Source organism: Perna viridis, chromosome 11, assembly GCF_037379345.1.
Source record: "Perna viridis isolate PV_CMFRI_1.1 ecotype Kerala chromosome 11, ASM3737934v1, whole genome shotgun sequence".
In the NCBI taxonomy this organism is placed as follows: Eukaryota; Metazoa; Mollusca; class Bivalvia; order Mytilida; family Mytilidae; genus Perna; species Perna viridis.
In genome coordinates, this window is record NC_142455.1 from 31,388,297 (window position 1) to 31,413,388 (window position 25,092).

The 25,092-nt window shown below is 30.8% G+C and overlaps 2 protein-coding genes across 2 annotated transcripts in view; one reads left to right on the plus strand and one right to left on the minus strand.

Moving 5' to 3' along the window:
• The window catches only part of LOC148603725 (sperm-associated antigen 1-like), a 43,820-nt gene extending 41,451 nt beyond the window's left edge, over positions 1-2,369 (minus strand). The window contains exon 1 of the mRNA XM_088553621.1: positions 2,254-2,369. The gene's annotated coding sequence lies outside the window, so the exon portion shown is untranslated. The remainder of the gene's footprint in view (positions 1-2,253) is intronic.
• A 186-nt stretch (positions 2,370-2,555) lies between these two features.
• On the plus strand, positions 2,556-24,753 carry LOC148603726 (cullin-2-like). Its single transcript, XM_088553622.1, has 18 exons — positions 2,556-2,731; positions 4,859-4,983; positions 5,350-5,453; positions 6,231-6,328; positions 6,913-7,018; positions 7,302-7,592; positions 8,331-8,493; positions 10,573-10,697; positions 11,289-11,396; positions 12,914-12,976; positions 13,686-13,814; positions 14,465-14,551; positions 15,722-15,871; positions 16,323-16,400; positions 17,647-17,713; positions 18,690-18,883; positions 20,567-20,785; positions 22,382-24,753. The coding sequence occupies exons 2-18, from the start codon at positions 4,866-4,868 to the stop codon at positions 22,511-22,513; spliced, it is 2,232 nt and encodes a 743-aa protein (XP_088409748.1). The 5' UTR covers positions 2,556-2,731; positions 4,859-4,865; the 3' UTR covers positions 22,514-24,753.
• The last annotated feature ends 339 nt before the right edge of the window (positions 24,754-25,092 follow it).

Consider the following 25,092-nt stretch of genomic DNA (forward strand, 5'->3'; position numbering starts at 1 on the left):
AAATGTAGCACTCACATATTTCAGTATTTTCTATTCTTCATTATTTCATAAACTAACATCTATCTGTTATCATACAAGATCACTTTGCTGGTACCCTTTAAAGTAGGTCAGTGACTAGAATTACTGGTAAATGTAACTCTAACAAATATAGTTACAAATAATGTATTTGGAAGATTAACTAAAATACAGTCTTATTCCAGGAATTACCCCTTATTTAATCAGTAAGACAACAAGTTTCATTAAAAGAGGACAAAGTTCTCATAACAATCAATACAAATTTAACCTTTGACCTTAGAAGCACTGAGCGCATGATTCGAGTCTGACAATAAGTTAACAGGAAATACAACAGGTAGTACTGTGTAAAGATCTTTACTGGTTTATCTTTAACAAAAACAAAATATCTAGTTAACTTAGAATGTTTGGTAAAGTTTACTTAAATTATAAAGAAAAAAATCCTACTTGATGTAAAACAGTAAAAGAAACTATAATTTTTAAAATATCAATATTCAACTTTGTCCTCTTACAGGTTTCACTTGCCTCCTATTAGATTTGTAACTAAAGTTATTTTTCCTTAGGCCAAATAAAATTATACATGTACCTTGATTTCCTGTTACCCGACTGGCTCATGCCTTGACCCCTGTCTACTTATTTTCAAGTTAACAAACAACAAAAATTACCCCCAAATGACCTGACATTTTACTGATGGTAGTCAATTTTCAGTTTCCACAATGAAATTTTGGAAAAAATAAGTAAAAAAAACTGACCTACTGACCCTTTTTTTTCTGACATCATAAAATTGTCACATGTAACAGGAAACTGGGGTATTTTATTTGGCCTAATTATTATAAAAATTTCATTCATGTACGTGTACATGTATATAGGTCTTTTGTTATTTTGAAAAGTAATCAAATCTTATATTCAGATACTTAAAAATTGGCAACATGATGATATAGCAGACTTAAAAAAAAAAAACTTTCAATAAAAAAAAATATACTTTGAGAATAACTAAAGAATTTCAGAATGGAAAAAAAAAATTTCAGACTTAAGAAATGAGCAAAATAGTGGGCATATCCAAAATGTACATTATGTATGCTTTGAAGGTGTCTTAAACTCAGGCAACTTTTAATAATTTATTTTATGTTAAAAAAAAAAGAATTTCATGGTTTAACTAAATTTTTTTTCCATTAAGAAACGATAAGATTCAGAAAAGGTTACTTTATTCATATTCATATATTTCTGGTCAAATAAAAATGTATGTAAAAAAATAATACAAACTCTGAAAGCATTATATAAAAATAAGATGTTGTAATACTCAAAGCAGTTTCAGAGTGATACACGGTACAAGTACATTTACATCAAAAAATGTATTACACATCAACTGGATATCCAAACACATAGCAAATGTAGTTCACAAGTCATAGATCAGAAATTTATATATATACATGTAACATTGCTCCTCATTCAGCCTTATCCACTACAGGAACAGATTTGTTCACAAGGTTGAAGTTTTCGTCTTTCGTTTAAACCTGAATTTGATAAATGCACAATACACTAGCCCATACTACCAGTTTATAGTGGTTGTTAATTTATTCTTTAGTTTCTGTGTATATTCTTTAAATCAATTTGTGTTATTCATGGAATCCTTTTTTTTCTTCATGGAGTCTTTGTCATGGATTACAGTGAATGCGAAATTCAAAATCTTTAAAGGGACATTCAGTTTCAAAATATTTTGCAGCAGGTAAAAATTATTATACTAATAAATGATTGTATTTTGTCCTATGTCATGACCTTTATTGGGTTTCACAACCGAAAAAATTGAAAAATAATGAAAATACCAAAATGGTAAACCGGAGACATGCGGTCTGGAAATCAAGCATTTTTCACTTGATTCTATCAGATTTGTTTGTAGAATTTGGTTTTCACTGAATTGGGTCATAAGTATACATTTGTAGATCTATAATTCTAATCATGGTCTCCTTTTACTCTTACATTTTTGTGTCTTATGAAGTCAGACTGTTACCTAGCACATAAAAACCCAAACTTTTTTTCTGTTAAAACTAGATGGGTAAAACAATTTCAAGACACAAAATATCATCCAGTGCACACTCTTATTACATGTTAACATAGAAACATAATCTGCATTTCTCCAAAAATGCACGTCACGACCGGCTATTTTCCACCCTTCTACGTAAAGTAAGTCGAGTTTTCAATGATCAATTTGCGATGAAATGCATACACGGATATTAAACTCACTTGTTTGTCTCTCTTCTTTGTTAATGAGGGCTGTCTGAGCTTGAAAAATTTCCAGCAAGTTCTCTCAGGACTCCAAGGAAGCTTTCACTTCAATCTTTCGGAACGAGAAAACAAAATTTACAAAACGAATTAAAATACTGTGGAAGACGAAAATTGATTGTTTTACTTTCTTCAATGAAAATGTACATTTATTTTCTTCAGATTTACTTTATTCTTACATTACTGTGGATAAATTATAAAATAATTATTATTTTATTAAACTATCGGTTCATTTTTGGTTCGTTTCGTAACATTAAGTATGTAATCTTGTTAAATGACGAAGATGGCGATCTCCTGTTGAAAACTTCGGGATCTTAAAACCGTAGAAAAGTTGTGAAAACTACCATTTAGAGTAGTTAAACCTGCCCCTGAATATAGCTATTTACCCAAGTTCTCCATTACATTTAAAAATTGCTTGGTTGTGATCATCTTCTAATAGGTACAACTTTGTTTTTTTCAATGTTCGTCATATCAGCAAGGGCTACATAATTTTTGCCATTTTGTGGCCAATTCTGACAGTGTTGATAATTGTACATGCGTTTATGTTTAGCTGGAAAGATTTTTTTGTAATGTCACATATAGTGCAGTGATAAATTGTGTCACTGCCAGCATGTAAGCATACATGTCGTCAAAATATCATTTTGGGCTTGATTTGTTATGATATAAAACAATGGTCAATGTATGTAAGCTGTCACTTTACTGAACTAAACTTTGTGGATGAATTTGAATAATTGCCATTAACATAGACTTATAATTAAAGTGTTGCGCAACTGTTGGTTTAACCTACCAATTGATTGTAAAATCTTCCATGTTGTTCTTGAATAATGAAGTACCCAAATTATGCAATACTAGTATTGTATATAATGGCAAGTTGAGCTGCATACTGATACCATTAGTGCAAGACCTGACAGGGTTGTCAAGGAAGTTAAAAAAAAACCATTAGTAGTAGCATAATAATAAACAATATTCATTGGAACTTTCAATTTATGTATGAATTGTGAGCAAATTTAAGTTTTAGATAAAGATAAATAATGTACTTACATTCTAGTTTATTGCAATGTATTGAAAATTTAAAAAGAGAAAATGTTCATTTCCTTTAATGGTAATTGGAGAGGTGTCTACATGTTTGTATTTATTAGTTTTTCTGTCATAAAACTTTAAATCAATTAAAGGAAACATTCATACAAATGTTTTAAAATGTTGCTTGAAAATAGGAAATAAAGGGTTGGACGTCTACATTTCATCAAATGTTTGTCACAGGTGGTCGAAGAAACATGTCATTTTTACAATTGGCTACTTATCACCATGTCATGAAATACTGTACATTAAAACTTTGTCAAGTATAATAGACACTTCCATAATTTATGTTTGAAGTTCGGAAATGGGAAATTAAGTTTAATATTTGATATCAATGTCATCAGTTGTCCTTAATGCAGGCGGTGTATATTTAAAAAAGTCTCAGTTGAAAGTAATTATTTCATATTATAAATCTCAATAGTGAAAAATCTGACTTGAACTGTATGAATATGCAACATTTTGATGTCTTGCTAATCTCTTTATAAAGGTCTAAGATAAAAAGGAAGGTTTATATATTAATCAGTTAAGCATGCTGTGTTTACAAAAAATAAACAAAGAAGTACATTACGTAGATATAGATATGTACGCTTGTATGTAGAAATATATTTGTTTTGTTACATAAAAAGACTTGAGATATGTCAGTTTAGCTACTATTTATTTCTCTCTGTAACCATAGAATTAGTTATCATTTTCTTGGAAAATTATTGACCAAACTTCACGACAAACCTGACGACTTTTCATTCAGAATTGTCAACTTTCCTTTCATCTGTGGCAACATCCCTTCAGCACCTGTGTATGGATTTCATATCGCAACTCATACATTAAGCCAGAGCTTGCCAAAACTATGCAGACTTTTTGTATCATGCTAGAACTCTAACAAATAGGCTTCTGGAATGGGGTTATGTTGCTACAAGATTGAAGTAATCACAACAGAAGTTTTATGGTCGTCATCATGAACTCGTTGATCGTTATGGTGTATCAATTTGTACCATGGTCTTTGTCCCTGGATTACATGCTTTTTATTACCGCTATAACCTTGGTTCCCTTGATTACTCTTCCATGAGAATTGTTCACATTGGAACAAGTTGTCAGAATCTCAGCAGATTCCATCAACTGTTTTAAATCTAGCTTCCATAAAGACAATTTTGGAACCTAACCAAATTTACCCCATCTTCCATTTAATACAAATTTCAAATTCAAACAGCATACCCAGTAAAGTAGTGTTTTAAAAATGACCAGAGAGGCAGCAAAATAAGTTACTGACTTGCATGTAACAAGGCTGTAAGATTCCAAGTATCGAAGTCTAAGATAACTATATAAAAATACAAAGCAAAATTATTGAAGATTTAGTTTTTTTTCCAATTCTATTTCTGGTACATCATTTGTAATACACTGTTTCAATTAGTACATACAAAAACTGTATTTGTTTTTTACTTTTGTAGATGTTTAACTAATAATGATTTCCAATTAACATATTTTATTTTTCAAGGTGACTAATGTCTTTAAAACCACGAAAGGTTAACTTTGATGAGACATGGAGTGTGTTGTTAGAGACAGTGAGAAGTGTTATCACATGTGCTAAAGTCAACAGAACAACATGGAATGACAGATTCTCATATCCTTATTTCAAATTTATCAAAATGTTCAAAGTAAGAATTGACGTGATGAATTTAACAATGAACAGTATGATTCCTTATATCTAGTTGAACATTCATGTTATTTATATCACCATAAATAACTAGTAACAAAAGACATTAATAAATTGAAACCAGAGTAAAATCCTACATTGTAGTTATTCTTTTTGAGCATGGAATTGTTTCTAGGGTGTATTAAATTATTTCACCTACAGCAAATTTTTTACCTACTATTGTTTGCGCCTTATTCTTACATTAATCTGTTCTTATCCAATATAGTTCCAGTATTGTTCTGGGGAAATATTCAATGAATATAGTATGTACTTGTTTCTTTAACCACTTCCTACTGATGTATATGCCCTGTGTGTTGCCTGCCCAGAGCCTCTGAGTGACAGGTTGTATATAGAGACGAAACAGTTCCTAGAAAATCATGTACAGGCATTACATAAGGTATATTTAATACATTCTATAGCTGGAAGTGTTGTGACTTTCTGATTTTCTTATTAAGTCCATTCCAAGAAGATGGGACAGTAAAAGCTTGCAAATTTTGGCTTAAGTACCTCAAAATCTCAAATTTCAATCCTCACAAACACTTGATGAATTTTAATTTTGACCCAAAAAATCTCAAACTTAGCACCTACAAAAATTATGTAGTATGTTGAACAATATTGTATATTAGCAAAGTATTGGGGAAAAAACACCCTAACACTAAATCATAACGTGCTATGCCAAGATTTTTACTAAGTAAGTTTCTGGTCATCTGACTGAAAAATTGATGAACTACAAAGCTGCAATAAGGTAGGGTATCTACATACCTTGATTACCAGAGGTGTTTACTTTTTACAGATTTTCTGTTATTTGTATTGATTTTTACAGTATTATGTAGATTGAAAGCTTCATTTGTGAAATATTGAGAAGATAAAGTTCAAGATTATTGTGGGCAGATAGTATACATTATGGTCAAAACTACAGAATATTTGAGATGTGGGCAAAAAAATCAGGATTAAATGATGTCTACAAAACACTATTTTTATATATGACCTTTAATTAAGACAATATTTATTTGTGCATTTCTTATTCATTTATTCAGACATTTTTTATGTACAATTATCTGAAAAGTAAAAAAATAAAATCTTAATGGGTAAACAGGAAAGCACATATTAATTGAATGCCTGTTTCTGTTTTTAGGATTACGCATATGTTATGGAATTTTTTGTCTATTTTTAGACTGTTGTTGACCATGGTGAAGAGAATTACCTCACACAGTACCATAAGTTTTGGGATGAGTATAGTCAAGGATCCAGTTTCCTCAATCTGTTATATGGGTTTGTGAAAACATTTTATGATTGTATATATGGGTTTCATTTAATTCAATCAATATAATGGATTTTCGGGTCACATGCCTGAAGGTCATGTGAGCTATTGTCATCACTTGATGTCCGTTGTGAATTTTGTCTGTTGTTGTTAAAAATTTTTCAAAAATCTTCTTTTCTGACACTATTTGACCAATTGGAACTAAACTTGAAATGAATGTTCCTTGGGGTATCCTGCATAGAACTGATGTGAGGATTTTTGATACTTTGAAAACCATGGCTGCTGTTACTAAAAATAGAACATGGGGTCAGACAGTACTTTTTCAAATATATCTCCAAAACCATTAGGTTTAGCCAATAGATTGAAAGAAACTTTCATTTGCTGAAATGATCCTTATGATAAGTCCTACCAAAGTCTTCCTGAGTCAAAATTGTTGGATAACTTCTTGTTAAATTTATTGCCTTTTAAAGGCAAAACTCAACCAGATGAGTGATTCAGGCTTCTGGGAGCCTCTTGTTATATTTTTACATGGTCAATGGATTTTACTGCTGAATTAGAATGGTTGCAGTATAGAGTTGTTTTTCTCTGTCTATAGGTATTTAAACACAACATTTATAAAGAAACAGAAGTACAGTGAGGCTGATCTGAGTTATGGAGGATTCTCAGTTGAGTCAGCTGATCAGAAACTAGAAATAGGAGAGGTTTGTATATAGATTAATGTATTATTAGTGGTCCCTGCAGTAAATTAATGGCAATTTAGAAGGCACATCATGCAAGATGGAAAATTGACAGAAATAGACAGGGTGTTCATAAAAATCCATCAAAAGGACCTTGGCTGTTACACCCATCCAAAACAGTCTATAGGGAAAATTAATTATACAAAACCAAAATCAGACCAGTAATCATTTTATGAAATTAAAGCTTTGTCAACTCTTTGTCCAATTTTTCATCATTCCAGAAGAAAAGATATTTTATAATTTTCAGTTGGCTTTAGATACTTGGAAGAGGTATATGATAGATCAACTGAAAGACTCAATAGTGAAACTCCTACTTTGTGAGATAAAGAATGATCGTATGGGAGGAACTGTGCATCAGACCGTCCTTCATGGTGTTGTTAACTCCTTTGTCAACGTGGAAGAGTATAAGAAGAAGCATCCTCTACAGCTATATGAGGATGTGTTTGAGGCACCATTTAAACAGGAGACTGGAGAATTTTACAGGGTGGAAGCTGCTAAGCTTAAAGATGAATGTAATTGCTCTGAGTTTATGGAAAAGGTAGAGCTATTAGAGTCAAAAGATAAAATCACATATTAATATTAAAATGTAGAGCGAATAGTCAAAGCATAAAATCACATACAAATACCGTTTGATATAATATTTGGGTATATTGATAATGTATAAATAACTGACTTGAAAATCCATGTATTGAATTTATTGATAGGAATAAGTATTTAGATATGCTAGAATCATCAGGAGAGAACCAGGAGTACTTTATTGACAGGGTCAGATGCCCATTTAACCACAATAACATTAAAAACAAACAACTCTATTTCTAGTATTAAGTAGCACTCTAGCTAAGAATCATGCAAAATGTGATTCTTGGGTAAAAATCCTACATATTTTTATTTTTGATATTTTGTTTGAATTGCCATAATATGCAGAAACTAACATTCAGTTTTTCATATAACTCATGTTCTTAGGAGATAAAAATTATATAGAATGCACTGTAGATTTCAAAATTAAGGGAGAAAACTCTGTGAATGACACTCAAATACAACAGAATCTATCGGATTTTCAATGTTGATTATCTCCTAAGAGCAGGCAGATATGAATGAATAATTACACATTTCACAATATAGACCCATAAAACAACTTAATTACAAAAAATAAAAATATGTTGCCTTTTTTGGAGTGTATCACATTTTTCATTATTTACATGATTCTTACAAAGACAGCTACTTAATAAGTTACATTGTTTTGTTTTGAATGAATGTTTATAATTTTATTTTACAGGTGATTATAAAACTAGACAATGAGGATTTCCGCAGTAGGAAGTTTCTTCATCCTAGTTCATACAGTAAGGTAACCCATGAGTGCCAACAGAGAATGGTAGCTGATCATTTACAGTTCCTTCACGGTGAATGTAGAGACATGGTCAAGATGGAAAAAAAGAAAGGTACAACAGATGCAGATAATACACTGTTATACTAATGATCGATTAGCTTTAAGGGTATTTATTATAAGTTTAGCCAAAATTTTAATAAGACATCCTTAAAAGGCTTGGCTACCACAACCATGGTTAACCTTTGATAAACATATGACCAACGTCATAGACATATGACATCTTATTTCTGATATCATAGATAAGGTTTATTCAATTTTACAGACATTGCCACAGCATTTTACTGCATAATGGTCACCATTTCTTGCAACACATAGGATGTGTGTTTTGGACAATATGAAGAATCTAGTCCTTTTAGAATTGAAATAAATTGCTTTGGGTAAAATGATGGAACATAAATGGCCATATGACTCAGTGCAATTTTGAGGTCAGAACGTGTGAAAAAAAGTTTTTTAAGACGTAGATTACAGTAGAATTTTGTTGGACAAAAGATTGATGTTTGCATTTGATCAGTCAATTTATTTACCTTGATGGGATATTTCCTGCAAGAAACTTAAATTCACTCTAAAACTTCATCCTAAGATCAGTAGCTACATAAGTAGGAAATTTTAGTTTCTAAGGTCTCACTAACCACTTCCGGGTCAAATGGCCACCCCCCTATGTAGTACCAAAAACACACTGAACCCAGACATATGCATTTTAAGTGCATTATTTGTGTGTATTATGATTAAAAGTAGTCAAAATGAAGCTGAGAATGTGTACTTTAAAATCATATATGTAATTAACTACAAAATTGTATGAATATTGTTTACATGTGTGAGTAATTTGCCTCCATGCTGTCAGTTAGCAGAACAGATAAAAATGTGGATTTTCAGTATTATTTATTCAAGTAAATTTTGTGAAGAATTTCTACTATCATTGTACCATTAGCATAATGATTTTGGAAGCCTTATTTTCCAAGCTTCGCAACGGTATGCAACTGTAAGATGTCATTTGTCCTGGGAATTCACAGTGAGACTTTGAAAATTACTTTTTAAACATGTAAAGTAATGGAAACGTTAGAAGTGGTTAGTGAGACCATAGCATGATAAAATAGATACAGGATATAGGAAATGACTTACAAAACAAAATTAAAAGATGGGAAAATTGGACATTTCTGGTTTAGGTTGTAACTCAAATTTTGCGATTTTTCATTTTAAAACATACTTTAAGGAAGGAAATTGTAAGAAACAATCAGAATAGGTTTCAAAATTATTATTTTCAGCTGCAAAAGCATTTTAAGGAGGGTTTGACAAAAAAAAGGAATTTGTTACTTTTTGGTTTTTAGTTGTTTCATTGTACAACATTTGTCTGAAATATGTTATAATGACATTTAAGCATGATTTGAAGAAAATGTGATTAAAAATTCAATACTTAAAGACGGATTTGATATTTAGATAAACTTTCTTTCAGTAACATTTCACTTCCAGTTTGTGTGTTTGCCTTATGCAATGTCTTTTCTTGTACAAGAACCTATTATTTTGTTGCCAATTCTGATATATTGATGCAAGATATGCACCCTCATGATCTGGAAAACATTTCTATGTAAAAATATATGCATATTACACACCAAAATACTGTATTATGGGTTTTTGCATATCACATCATATAACCTTGACACATGTAAACCCTCAGTCAAAATCTCAAGGTAATATGGGTGTTTCTGGCTTGTTATAAGATGCCCACTCTACTGTATCAAATTTGTTATCCAGAGGATTATGGGTAATGTGTCGCATAGTGTGCGACATCATCATTGGTTTAAAATAAACTTAATTTTGAATAAATGTAAACCAACTTAGTTTTGAGAATACTTATTTTCACATTCCAGGATATCATTTCATTTTCATTAACACCTGTTTTTGGGACTAACACTCCCTATGACATGTATAATCTAGCCCTTAATAAAGGGACTTATTTGTAGCAATTTATTTTCACTTTTTTCTCCTTTCTCCCAGTGAGTGAAAATGAATATCTCCCAAATTTCTGTTGGTTTACAGTAGATTGTTTCATACCATAAATTAGTTCAAAGTTTTCTATGAAATGATTTCCATTTATGGGTATCCTAAATTATTATAAAAGTGTGTAACATTTTAGACCTATCCAATATGTACCAGTTACTAAAGCCTATACACGGAGGGTTAGGTGTTCTGATACAGGAGGTAGAAACGCACATAAAGAACTCGGGGTTAGAGGCTGTTAAAAATCTGAAAGGAGAAAATGTAAGTCATTGGAGGAGGAAGTGTAAGTTTATGGAGGAGGAAGTGTAAGTTAGTGGAGGAGAAAGTGTGAGTTAAAGGAGGAGAAAATTAAGTTTATGGAGGGGGAATATTAAAGTTAATAGAGGGGAAAATGTAAGTTAATGATTGAGAAAATGTAAGTTAATGATTGAGAAAATGTAAATTAATGATTGAGAAAATGTTAGTTAATGATTGAGAAAATGTAAGTTAATGATATAGAAAATGTAAGTTAATGATTGAGAAAATGTAAATTTATTGAGGAGTTTATGTTGTTAACTTTGCTTCATATAAAGTAAAATGAAAGCTGACCAATGTCAGTGAAAAATCCAGGAAATCTGTTATGATTCTCATGAAGTCTACATTTTATCTGTTTGCAGTCAATAAAACTTAATATTTCCCTGTATGATGTTTTGATGCAAAATAAAATATTATGGGAATCTAATAAAAATGATTTGTAGTTTTAATTAGTAACAAATTTCAATACAGAGAGACAAGTCTAAAATTGATTTTTATTATTGGGAATGTCTTTTTTTCTTGCTATAATCTAAATTTTAATTTAAACTTATTTTTCAGATACCTGGACAATTTGTAGAATCCATATTAGAAGTGCATTGTAAATATACTGAACTCATAAAAAATGTCTTTAATTCTGATCAACAGTTTGTTGGTGCTCTTGATAAGGTTTGTTTATTTTTAGTTTATATTGATATTATGTGACAATTTTTTGGACAATTAATACAGTATAAATCAAACTTCCATGGTTAAATATGTACATAAATAAATTCTTTTACTGTGAAAGCATTGTTCTTGGGGTACCAATTTTCATGGGTGTTGTGGGATGAGTAAATCACAAAATTTGGTTCCCAATGAAAAGCAAATTTCCCTTTCATTTGTATGGTAAAGTTGTCGAATCCATGAATTCAAACATTTATGATCTGATCCTTTTTCCCAAAACCAGGAAAATTGGTACCCATGAATGAAAGTACTTTCACAGTATTCAAGTTTGATACAATAAAGCAGTTTGAGTTGAAACACACTGGAGTATTTCAAATAGTTTGTCAATTCTTGCAAGATTGATGATTTTGTATGACCTAATTAGGTGATTGGACATCATTAATATCAACAGATCTTTAGTGTGCCATAAAAAAAATTATAAGCTAAAAAGATAGACAGCAAAAATATCAATGACTTGCTTAGAGAAATTCAAAATGAGTTATTTAATATAGAAAAGTGGTATAAGAATAATAACATTTACATTAATACAAATGAAATTAAACTTATGTTAAATGGGACAAGACAAAGATTGTTATCACAAACTTGTCAACCAGAACTGAAAATTCTATCAGAAATTATAAAAGAGTGATCATGGGAAACACTATTTGGTGTAAAAATTGATAATTTTCTGACATGGAGAGAACAAATAGACACAATTTGTAAACAGTTGTCTTCTAGAATTTATTTACTATCAAAAATTAAGTACTTTCTTGGTATAGAAAGTGAGGACAACTTTCTATAATATTTATATACTACCTCTGATAGATTACTGTTGTACTGTATGGGGTGAATTTGTATAGAATATTGAAACCACAGAAGAGAGCAGCTAGATTGATACTAGATGCTGACCATATGTCACCCTCTGTCCCATTATTCAGACAACTTGGTATTATGAATGTTGACCATAGGATTAAATATCATAAATATTTGCTTATGCATAAAATAGTTAAATGTCAAGCTCCAAAATATCTTATAGATAAGTTCAACTATGTTTGTACAAATCACACTTACTTAATGAGAAGTAAAAAAAAAACAAAATGTTTGTAGTCCCATAACCCAAAATTGAACTTTACAGAAAATCTTTTGAATATTCTGGTTCAATTTTATGGAATGAATTACCCAGTACATTATGTAATATTTCAAAGACCAATTGCATTAAACATTTGATTTGTGTATTAACCAATAGAGCTGTGTCTATGTATTTTTTGTTTGTTTGTTTTTTTTTCTCGTACTATTTTGTCATGTTTGTATACAGACTTATGTGTATATAATTTGAGACGCCATTTGTGTTGCATGAGAGCCTCAGGTAAGATTAGTTCGTGTAAACTGTGTTACCCTCTCAAAATAAAGTCTATTATTATTATTATTAAAAAGTGAAGCCCCACCTTCTAGAAACTGTCAAAACATTGTTTATATATTTACAGGCTTGTGCTGCAGCTATTAACTACAGATCTAATCCTAAACATAGCTGTAAATCTCCTGAAATGGTACGTTCAAGATGAACTAGCTTTAGCATTTCACATACTTATTACTACTTCAACAATAGTTGGACTATAGGAGTAGGGTTACAAAACTTGTTCAATAAAAAATTCATCCATCCTTTCAGTCATAAACAGAAACAGTTACTGTGAAAGTCCTATTGTTCGTGGGGTACCAATTTTCATGGTTTTTGTGGGTGAACCAAATTTGGTTCCCAACGAAAAGGAGATTGTTATTGATGTGTATACTAATAACCTCGAAACCATGAATACCAGAATCCACAAAATGTATATCCTCCCTAATCCACAACAATTGGTATCCACAAATTAAAGTACTTTCCCGGTAATTTTCAAGGGCTCAACTAAACGTGAGCAAATGAAAACTATAATCACGATGTAGTTACTTAGCTGGTTTTGATGTCAGAGGTCACTGTTAGGTTTTTTTAAAGGCATGGTCTCTTGAGCACTTACAAATGTCATAAAAGCAGCACACACAGTTTTACAAATATCAAAAGAAGCTTTTTAAGGTGAAAATTAAATGCCAGAATATTAAAATAAAGGTGTAGAAACTGAAATATTAGAGAGAAAAAAATCACATAAATGAAGTTGACAGCTAACTTCATTAGAGATCTGTTCTCATTGACTGATATATTTATAGATACAAGTTCTAATTCTGTCTACAATTGTTTTTGTTAATTGATGCTTTTTTATGTTCTAGCTTTCCAGATACTGTGATAACTTACTGAAGAAAAGTTCTAAAGGGATTTCTGAGAATGAACTAGATGATAGATTAGCTAACTGTATTACGGTGTTTAAATATCTTGATGATAAAGATGTGTTTCAAAGGGTAAGTTTTGCAATATTTTTTTTATTTAATATATATTTTATTAACAAAAATTAAAGTTATTATTTTAAATCAGATATGTGCTCCTTGCTTGAAATGCATACAAAGGTTCTGTTTACAGTCCAAAAACGAGCCTATATCTAAAAAATAAGTTTTGCATCTTATATTATACCCTACCCATTAAAGTAGGGACTATATTGCAATTACCTTGTCTGTCCCTCGGTCCATTTGTTCCATTTTTCTGATTTCTAAGCTTCTATTGCTGAGAAATTCAGTTTAATATGTTTGATGTTTCCTGGTTCCTCGTTTATCTACTTTCTTAATACCATACAACTTAATCTGATAGAAATTGTTGAGTGGGGGCATTCTTAGCTCGACATAGCATGAAAAATCATGTTTAATCTACTGATTTGAATAAGATTTGGTTTTATGCAAAGAATTGATGATTAAATGGAAGTAGTTGAAAGTGAATGTGTACAAACATGAACCAAGGAAGTCGAGCCCTTGTGTCTGCTATTTACAGTAATTGTACAAACATGAACCAAGGAAGTCGAGCCCTTGTGGCTGCTATTTACAGTAATTCTAGCCTGAAATTTGCTTTTTGTATTCTGATAATAGCTTTGCTAAATATATCAATGATTCTTCTTTTCCAGTTTTACTCTAAGATGTTAGCAAAAAGATTAATTTACACCCAATCCTCATCAATGGATGCAGAAGAGGCTATGATCAATAAATTGAAGGTATGTGTGTATTAATTCAAACTCTTTACTCATATTCTGTTCAATTTTTATTTCCATGGACAGTTATCTACTACTATTATTACTGAGGAGGGGGTTAACATGGACAGTTATCTGGTACTATAACTGACTGAGGAGGGGGTTAACATGGACAGTTATCTGGTACTATAACTGACTGAGGAGGGAGTTAACATGGACAGTTATCTGGTACTATAACTGACTGAGGAGGGAGTTAACATGGACAGTTATCTGGTACTATAGCTGACTGAGGAGGGGGTTAACATGGACAGTTATCTGGTACTATAACTGACAGAGGAGGGAGTTTACATGGACAGTTATCTGGTACTATTACTGACCGAGGAGGGGGTTACCATGGACAGTTATCTTGTACTATTACTGACCGAGGAGGGGGTTACCATGGACAGTAATCTGGTACTATAACTGACTGAGGAGGGGGATAACATCCATGACTCCCCTTTCAGGTCTTGCATGGTGAATGGATGGTATAATTAGAGTATTTAGCAAGTTTACTCTATTTTTTCTTTTCTTCTAAAAATGTGAAATTTATCATATGTTGAACAAAGTTCTATTTAGGTACCTAATTTGTGTCATTTTATATGAGATGTGGCAAGAAATAAGAGCCATCTTTCTGCCACGAGACACTTTCCTTTTTAATGATCAATGTTAAATAACAGCCTCATTCACATTGTACTATTTACAATTCTGTCAAGCACGCAGATGATTCTCTAACTAATTAAAAGTTGATTAGGGATTGGATATGGAAATTTCCGGAACAGATATAAAATTTCCAGACTTTACTGTAATAAAAATCGCAGATGTGGGAGGGTTTTTAGGAATGCGGCAGTGCCTGAGAACCTAAAAAAAATATGCTAGGTTCTTAGGCACCGCCGCATCCCTAAAAACCTAGCATCTTTTTTTTTAACCTAAAAACAAAACTTTTTATATCAGGAAGGTAAACATCAAATTTTGGTGAGTTTTGGCTACAAAATATAAATTAAGCACATGTTAAACCTAGTATATTTTTAAATATTTAAAAATATACAGATTATTAATTGTTGTATACTATTAACTTTCCCTTTATACCAAACATTATCCACTATGATTATATTTTCTATTGGCGATTCATTGTATTGTTTTTGTTTCTATTTCCAGCAAGCCTGTGGGTATGAGTTTACAAACAAGCTTCATCGTATGTTTACGGATATGACAATCAGCACAGGATTAAATAATGACTTCGGTGAATTCCTCAAACATGAGAATTCCTCTGATCTCGGTGTTAACTTCTCTATATCAGTTCTACAGGTGAATGTTCTCAATATGTCTGCTGTTAATAATGAAGATTAAAAAGAATTAGCAAGAGCATTTTTATAAAAAAAATTGTTTTTTTTTAATTTATAAACTACACTACTGTGAAAGTACAATTTTTCATGTATTTCATGGTTAGAGTAAACCACGAAATTTGATTCCCCATGAAAAAAATTATGTACTTTAAATTGTTTTGACAGTATCATCAAAACCACAAATTCAAGAATCCACAAACTTGTGCTTTTCCCCGAAAACCAGGAAAATTGATACCGACGAATATAAGCACAGTATTTAAGTAAAGTGTTTGAATTGTTTCCTTTTAGAAGCATTGAATATTTACTTTAAAAAATAGACATATTTTATGCTTAATTGCAAAAGAAATATCAATGTTAAGGGTGTAACTTACTGTTTCATTGTAATTTGATTCACTGTTTATTCATATTACTAGGCAGGAGCATGGCCTATAGGACAGAGTAATCTCCCCTCATTTGCAATACCTCAGGAACTGGAGAAAAGTGTCAGAATGGTAAAACTTTAAATACAGGCAACTTATCATTCAACCCAACATTCCTTATAACATGGAATTTCATTTAATTACATCCTAAATTTAAGGGTATCTATTCCACTTACTTATTACACGCTTGGGGGATAGTTTAAAGAATTACTTATTACACACTCGGGGGTTAGTTTAAAGAATTACTTATTACACACTTGGGGGTTAGTTTAAAGAATTGCTTATTACACACGCTGGGGATATTTTAAAGACATACTTATTACTTACTTGGGGGATATTTTAAAGAATTACTTATTACACACTCAGGGGGAGGAGGATATTTTAAAGACTTACTTATTACACACTGGGGGTGATATTTTAAAGAATTACTTATTACACACTCGGGGGGGGGGGGGGAGGGGGGATATTTTAAAGACTTACTTATTACACACTCGAGGGGATATTTTAAAGAATTTTATGGGATTAAGTGTTAGTTTCACAGATGAATTTGACTGATGTAATTGTATTTGAAAAATTGTCATCATCAATCTGATTCAACACCGGAAATTACCTGCTTTTTGGCTTCAGTTACTTGCCCCATTGTGCTGTAAACTCAGTTTGACACTGTCAAATTGATTATTGATGCCTCCAATTCTTCAAATCTATTTGAGTTATTGGCTAATTATTCTTCAGTAAAATTGTATTGATAAGTGATTTTAAATAAGGTTTGTTATTGATGTAATAAGCAGAGAAATCAAGGTGTCTGTGGTTCAACAATCAAAGGATACCATAAACAAAATCAACACAAACTGAAAGTAATGCTTACTAAAATTCATAGGAACCAAGTGTCACAAAAAAATTGTAAGTGAAAATTTGATCATGAATACAATGATGTCGCAAGAATAAATGACATTATGACATCATGTTTTACACTTAATACAACTTTTTGTAAAATTGAATGCTGAACTTTACTAAAAATATGTTACATGAATCAGGAGTGTCATTTAATTGTGACTTGATTTGTTCAGGTTGTAGGCATTCAGATTTTCCCTTTCTATTTATAGTATCTGTTAGTCAACTATTGAAATTTAGGCATAAATTCATGGGAACAGGACTTTCAACAAAGCAGCCTTCTTTAATGAGCAAGAATCACACATTTATGAAACTCTAGACATGGCAATTATAAATGTCTGAAATTTTAAGGTGTTTTATTGTTGTGATATGTAATTCAAATAGATTTCTATATATTTCTTTTTTACATTTTTGTTTTATCTTTTAGTTTGAGAAATTTTACAGTGGAAAATTTAGTGGCAGAAAATTAACATGGTTACATAGCTTCTGTAATGGTATGTAGGATGAGTAATTAATTTGAAAGAAATAATAATTATTTGCCATAAAACATTGGATTAAATAATGTGGACAATGTCTATTGAATTTGATTTTAAAAATATTTGAAAAATGGCCATGAATAATAGCCAGAACAATTAGATAATAAACATTTATCAGAATAAGCATATTGGTTATGTAGAATTCTGAGCACTCATTTAAACTGAAAAATTGTCCACAAAATAATGATCTAGGCAATAGGACAATATAAGCTAAATTAAGAGTATGTACTTTTAAAAATAATTCTTACACAAGATCCAGGATGTAACCTTATTTTATAGCATATTTTACAATTGACTTAAGGAGGTAGACCTAGGGTAAGGGATATAACTCTTACAAGTCATTGGAATGTTTGTATTCAGTATTTTACATCAGTCTCATGTAAACATCAAGACAACGTGGACTTATTTCATTCTGTTTCAAATTAAAGCTTCATAGGTTTTGGTGAAATTTAATATGATACTGATTTTAAGAGTTATGTCCCTTACTCTAGGTCTACCTCCCTAATGTGAACACTATTTGTATAACTCTATGACTACATTTATCATTATTGTAAGTGATAATATGGGGTGACCATTGTATTTGCTTGATCTATGAAGAATGTGTGCTTCATTTTGTGCTTTATACTTATAAAATATCAAATAAGGGATATTTTCTAGTGTGAACCTCATGCAGTAAGGTTATTGGAATTGCCAAGAAAATATCAAAGTCAATCTTTATATGATTTTAGTATTAGAATATAATGATGAAAATAATCTAAATCATTGACCTCATCACTGTCACATAGTAAAGAAATGATAAACAATAATTGAATCAGAAAAACATCTTACATTTTTCCTACAATTTATCACAATGATATCTGATCTGCAAAAAAAATGAAGAAATTTGTCATAATAGAAAATTGATTGTCAATCATTTATTATGTTTTTATTACAGGTGAATTGAAGTTCAACCATTTAAAAAGACCATATTTTGTGTCAATGGGAACATTTCACATGGCTATATTGTTATTATTTAATTCATCGGACTCATTAAAAATGAGTGACATAATGGAACATACAAAATTAGCTGAGGCAGAGCTGAGGAAACAAATTCAAACACTCACAGAAACCAAAATAGCAGTTGTAGAGGTAGGGTCTTCCATCTTTACTTTCAAAGATGAAATTAAGTCAATGTGTGTTCCCTTTAATAAGGGTGAGGATAATACTTAAAGACAGAATGTAAATTCAGAAGACCATCTACATGGATAAGTGATCATCACATACTACAAAATATACAATGTAGAGTTAGTTCCTGAAATCACATTTATGTATGTACAATTTGACCAGTAAAAGTGATTTAGTTTATAATGAAACACTTTTAACTTGAAATTGATTTTTGTTATTTCTCTTACAAACATTTTGACAAATGGTGAATTTTTATAAGAAATGTACCAAACCAAACCATATGGATATGCTATGATATTTTATCAAGAAATTTAGGAGTGTTTAACCATATGGCATAGTTAACTAATAATGCCTGACATACTGAACAAATATATTTAACAGGGCTTCGGGAAAAAAACCAAAAAACCTAGATAGAAGTTACTGATATATGTAGCTGAAAGGTTGATAGTCCTAAAACAAAAAAAATAATACAATTAGTCTGTCCTTAAGGATGTTCGCTGGTCATGTTCAATCATTTTTATTTAATATTGAATTTTTTTAAATGAAATCCATTTATTTCTTCAAAAAAAACTTACTAAGACAAAACCTATAGAAAATCTATAAAGAAATCCTTTTACAGTCAAAATTTCAAAAAAACATATATCTCAAAAATGAACACACTGACCTATCTGTTTTTTCTTATATTGATCTTAAAAGATTTTACAATGTTAAAACATATATGTATCCTCCAATAAAAGTGACTTTTTTCTGTAATTTATAACAAAAAATGAAGTGACAATCATTTTCACTTTTTTGTCCCTTTTCGGCAAATGCCGAAGGGGACTTAGGTTTGCACTCCGTGTGTCTGTCAGTCCGTCAGTCCGTCAGTCACACTTGGTTTTCTGGACATTTTTTTGTAATGCCTCATCCAATTGATTTCATATTTGGTACATAGTCTTATCGTGACAAGTTACAAGTTAAGTTTGAATGATGTTACGGTTGAATGATTTTTACAGAAGTTGTGTCCCTTTGACATAAAAAATTTCATAAAATTTTGTTTTCCAGACTTTTTTTTGTAATGCCTCATCCAATTGATTTCATATTTGTTAGCTAGTCTTATCATGACAAGTTACAAATTAAATTTAAATATTATTGCGGCAAAATGGTTTATATGGAACTTATGGCCCTTTGACATAGAAAATTACATAAATTTTTATGTTTCATCATTTTGATGGAAATTGCTGCTGTCATTCTAGAGTTATTTGCCCTTTAATTCATAATAACGAAGTTTTTTTTTCAACTTGTCAGGTAATAGAAAGAGAATGTCTTTATGCAGCTTTCTGTAATGCAAAAATGTTATTATCTACTGTAAAATGAAGCTCAGGTTTGATTTTGATGGAATTTGCTTTTCCTGTTCAAGAGTTATTTTCTCTTGATTGTTAAAAAATAACACCATCCATTGTTAGCTCACATATATCAAAAAAATCTCATAAAGACAATGAGTTCAAAGGCCGGAAGGGGACACTGTATTGCATCAGCAATACTGTCAGAATGCTTGTTCAATTTTTCTTTCCTTTCAATATATCAATTTCCAGTAAAATACAAAGCCAGACTATGTACAATGTACCTCTCCTTTACTGAACTCATATTTTCTATTGGAATTTCCAGGGAGGTTCATCATTAGAGGCAGTTGTAAAACTTAATATGAATTATGCCAATAAAAGGACAAAGTTCAAGATTACCTCATCATCACAGAAAGATACACCACAGGAAATAGAACAGACCCATAATGCAGTAGATGAAGATCGGAAGATGTATTTACAGGCTGCCATTGTTAGAATCATGAAAGCACGGAAAATCTTAAAACACACTATGCTGATACAAGAGGTAGATATAAACTAAGCTACAATTAAAGATATTGTTTTCATAACTCTTTCACGGATTAATTTTCAGTTTTTATAAGAATCAGGCAATATGGGTAAAATCAGAAACATGCATGTCAAAGACCCACCAATCTGACAATATAACTTCACTCAAGAACACACTTGATTTGAAAAGACCACTATTTAATTTCTGCATCACTGGATTTACTCAGAAAATTTTCAGTAGAATGTTAGAAAACTGAGGTTTGTGACAGATTTATTTGCCCTTGAAATATTCAATGCAATTCAATGAAATTATAATGCAATTTCCAAAGTGATATGGAAAATCCTGTTTTTCCCCTTGATTCCAATGATGCAAATAGTCAATTTCAACTTTCAGGTGGAATTTTTCATACCATGTTTCACCCACTTCCTGATTCTTACAAAGACTGACACTTCAATAAAAAATAAACTAGTCTAGTATTAAACATTGAGCATCAATTTATTATTTTATATATAAATAAATTAATTAAAATTAATTTATAAGAATTGGCTATGATAAAAATTTTGTCTATTGAAAAATAACATAAATTTTCCATTTGCATATTATTTATAGCGCGAAGTGCAATAAACAAAATATGCACATGGAAAATTTATGTTATTTTTCAATAGACAAAATTTTTATCATAGCCAATTCTTATAAATTAATTTTAAAACATATTTTTATCTTTATACATGAAAAAGTAGCTCTTAATTTAACTGAATAGGGGTGAGTCAATATTTTTTTATCCATTGAGATATAACAAAATTATTTTAACCAGTCAGATTACAGTATTTTTCTCAAATGAAATTAAGGATGTAGAACTAGGATAAAGGAAATAACTCTGTAAATCAGTAGTCTACCTCCTTAAGTTCTAATCCATGTAAAATTCAGACACCACCTATGAGAAACCCACTGAACAAATAATGCTTTTTCTACATGCACAATATTTTTAATATATAATATACTCTTTTCTGCATACAGATCATTATATGTTGGAATAAAGCATATGTTCAGCACCCACTTGAATCAGCCAAGCCATGAACAATAGCTCTTAAAAAGTACCAATGTCTTCTACAATCTATATATATTTTTTATGTCAAAAATGAAACCACCCAATGACACAGGCTGTTTACTAGTACACTTGTTTGTGGTCTGTAACTGTTTCTGAATAAGAAATAAAATGAATTTGGTGGGTCATACATGAATCACATTCTGTTTGATGTATATAAGGCATTTCTGAATTACCTTAAAGAAGGTCAGACTGCGGTCATGGAGGTTCAACAAAAGTTGTTTTACCATCCTGTGAACAACTTTTCCATATTTTGGTTAATCACGATAACCAATTGATTATCCTATTTATTAAATTGATTTCCTCCATTATTCATTGATATTTTCAACATGAATTTAAAATTTTGTGAACAGCGGATTGATATTTGTGTTGTGACATTTTGGTGGGAGAAAGTGCGAGAGTTAAATTACCGAATTTATTTCAGTGTGAATTATCGAAAAAAATTACACTGAGAACAATCGGTAAATAACTGCTCTTTATATAATAATCATTTCCATGATTTTTTCCAGGTCATTAGTCAAGCAAGAGCAAGATTTTCTCCAAACATCCCAATGATAAAGAAGTGTATAGAAGCTCTCATAGACAAACAATATCTAGAAAGAACTAAAACTTCTACAGATGAATACAGTTATGTAGCATGATCATGTGACAAAGGCAGTGTAATCATGTGACACGGTCATCTGACCCATTCATGTGGAGGTCATGTATTCCTCTCATGATTTTTGACCTAGTCATGTGATGTAATTGATCCAACCATGTGATAAACATGTGATACAGTTGTGCTCAGAGTCCTTCAAGTTTTAAGAGGGCTTTAATTAAAAAGTGCTGATAATGGGTCACTGATTGAAATGGCTCAAAGAATTTTATCGTACTAATCCTAATATTTATATTTATTTTAAGGCTTTCTTTTTTGTCTGTTTAAAATACAACTTTTCCAAGCATTAAGAATTTTGGCATTTATGTAATTTGGTCAGAATGTATTTTTCCCTCTGCAAAGAGTTCTAATTTTAGAACTTGAGACAAATTATAGCTCCAGTGAGTATTATTTTCTTAATTCTCTTCTTTCATAAATTAATGATTATTTCACTGTATGGTGTATGTATTGAATGGAACTGGTAGAATATTGAATAGTAGTTGAGAATGAAAATATCTACACTAAATATATGCACTCATATAAAAATCAAAACCATCTTAAATATTTATTGACAATACTATGTTATCAGTATAGTTTTTCTTCATTTTGGGCTTTGAGTATTACTATCATTTATTTTAGAATAATTGAAAGGCTAGGAAATGAGTTCAACTTAAGCTTCTATTGGATAAAAGCAGGTGAAGTTACCTGGTGTATTAGGCTAGGTATTTTACAAAGTTATAATACACAGATTATGTAGTACTTCTAAATGACATTCATTTAGTAACATTATTTAATGGAAAGATTTGGTGCAGACATCTTCTGAGATTGAATCACAGTTTTTGTATATGACTTGATTTACTTAAATTCTACACCTGAATTCAGGAACATTTCATTATCAAATGATCCAAGGAGGTAACTTTTTACTACCATGGCATGTTAATAGATTAAACTGGATTGTGAGGAGCAATGACATAGAACTGATTCCTTGTAGCAAGCCTTTGCTCTCTATGGACCTGTCCAAAAGTCATTGTTACCAATCAGTTTAACACTAATGCACCCATATTGTAGTTATCACAGATATCTGCTTAAGGTGGCATTCAGAATTCACCTAAAGATGCCTAAAATGTGTTATGATTTACAGTAGGTTATAGGTGGTGTTCACAATGTTAAAGGAATATTATGACTATTTTTTGTGGTCAATGATCTGTGTAAATTGATAAGGTTTCACTAGAATATCATTAACCACATCACAATTGCATGTAGTGTATTGCTATCACTAACACAGCAATTGTACAGTATGTGTCCAGTGTGTTACAATAGTTATATATACATGTAGGTGTCCTTAGGTGAAATCTGACTCGTCCATTGTTTATCTACATTGTATTATCTATTTCTGGTGAGATTGTGTTAAAGTGCTAGAAGATGTTTATTATGTATGATGCAGGCATTACTGAATAGAAATGACAACTCCAGGTTTAATCAAAGTGCTTGATTTTAACAGTTATTATGTCTTCATGTAGTTTTTGGATATTCTTAATTTTTTTTTTGTGTTTGTGAAAATGTTCATATTCTTTTTGGTTTTACAAATGTTAAATATTGGGATAGTTTAGAGGGAAGTGAAACATTCAAGTGAAAATACCTTGTTTACTTTATTTTACTAGGCAGTATCTTTATCATGAGGAAAATTTGATTGCTTTGTAATTACAATGGTTATAACTTGAATTGATTTTATATTAAATTTGCTAAGCAGGAATATCCCCCTATATCATAAAATTTCAAAATTGCATTTGGTTGGAAATTATGATATGGTGACAATAATTTCTAAGTGTTTCTGAATTAATTTCTGGTTTTGTTGATGCAAGGGTGTGTTATTTATATTTTGTTCTATCATGGTTACATCTGATATTGCTATCACTGTAAATGTATTGATTTCGTGTCGTATAAAAATGTAGTTATTTTCTTGATTTTCATGATGGTCAAATACCTTTAGTCTGAAAAACTTTACCCTCAAGATTTATATTTTTCACAACGAAATGCTATTTAGCTTTTTAACTCATAAAAAATCATTTGAAGAAATCTGTGAAAATTTGACTTACAGTATACTTTTGACCTGTCATGGTATCTATCATCAGTTGATATCTCTGTTTGATAATGTCTGTAACTATTTATACACGGCATGTGTAACAGTAGTAAGAAATCATGTGATACATGCTTTAAAATGTTCTTTTTATTAAACTTTTTTTGACATATCATCTTACATGTTTTTTATCCCCAAGAAGTAGTCTGAAAAAGCTTATTTTGTCCACTTTTTCATACAACTGCAAATTTTTGTATTGGAATTATGGCTCCAACCATTTAGGAATCAGAGGCCAAATACTAACATTTCATAAAATTTAAACGTATGTTGAAGTCAGTACTACAGAAGTTTTATGGTTGTCATCATGAACTTGTGGATCGGTACGGTGTATGCATCTGTGCCTTGAGAACTGATTTGTTCAACATGCCATGGTTTTCCTTTCCTCTTATGTCGACCTGGACTTGACCTTTTATGAGCAACTGGGCAGGTATATCTAGAAAAGCAGAGGA

Excerpts from the sequence above, each read along its gene's own strand:
- LOC148603726 (XM_088553622.1), top strand. The coding sequence starts at position 4,866 with ATGTCTTTAAAACCACGAAAGGTTAACTTTGATGAGACATGGAGTGTG. Across the intron at positions 13,815-14,464 it reads ATAAAGATGTGTTTCAAAGG|TTTTACTCTAAGATGTTAGC; the intron begins GTAAGTTTTGCA and ends CTTCTTTTCCAG. Across the intron at positions 14,552-15,721 it reads CTATGATCAATAAATTGAAG|CAAGCCTGTGGGTATGAGTT; the intron begins GTATGTGTGTAT and ends TTCTATTTCCAG.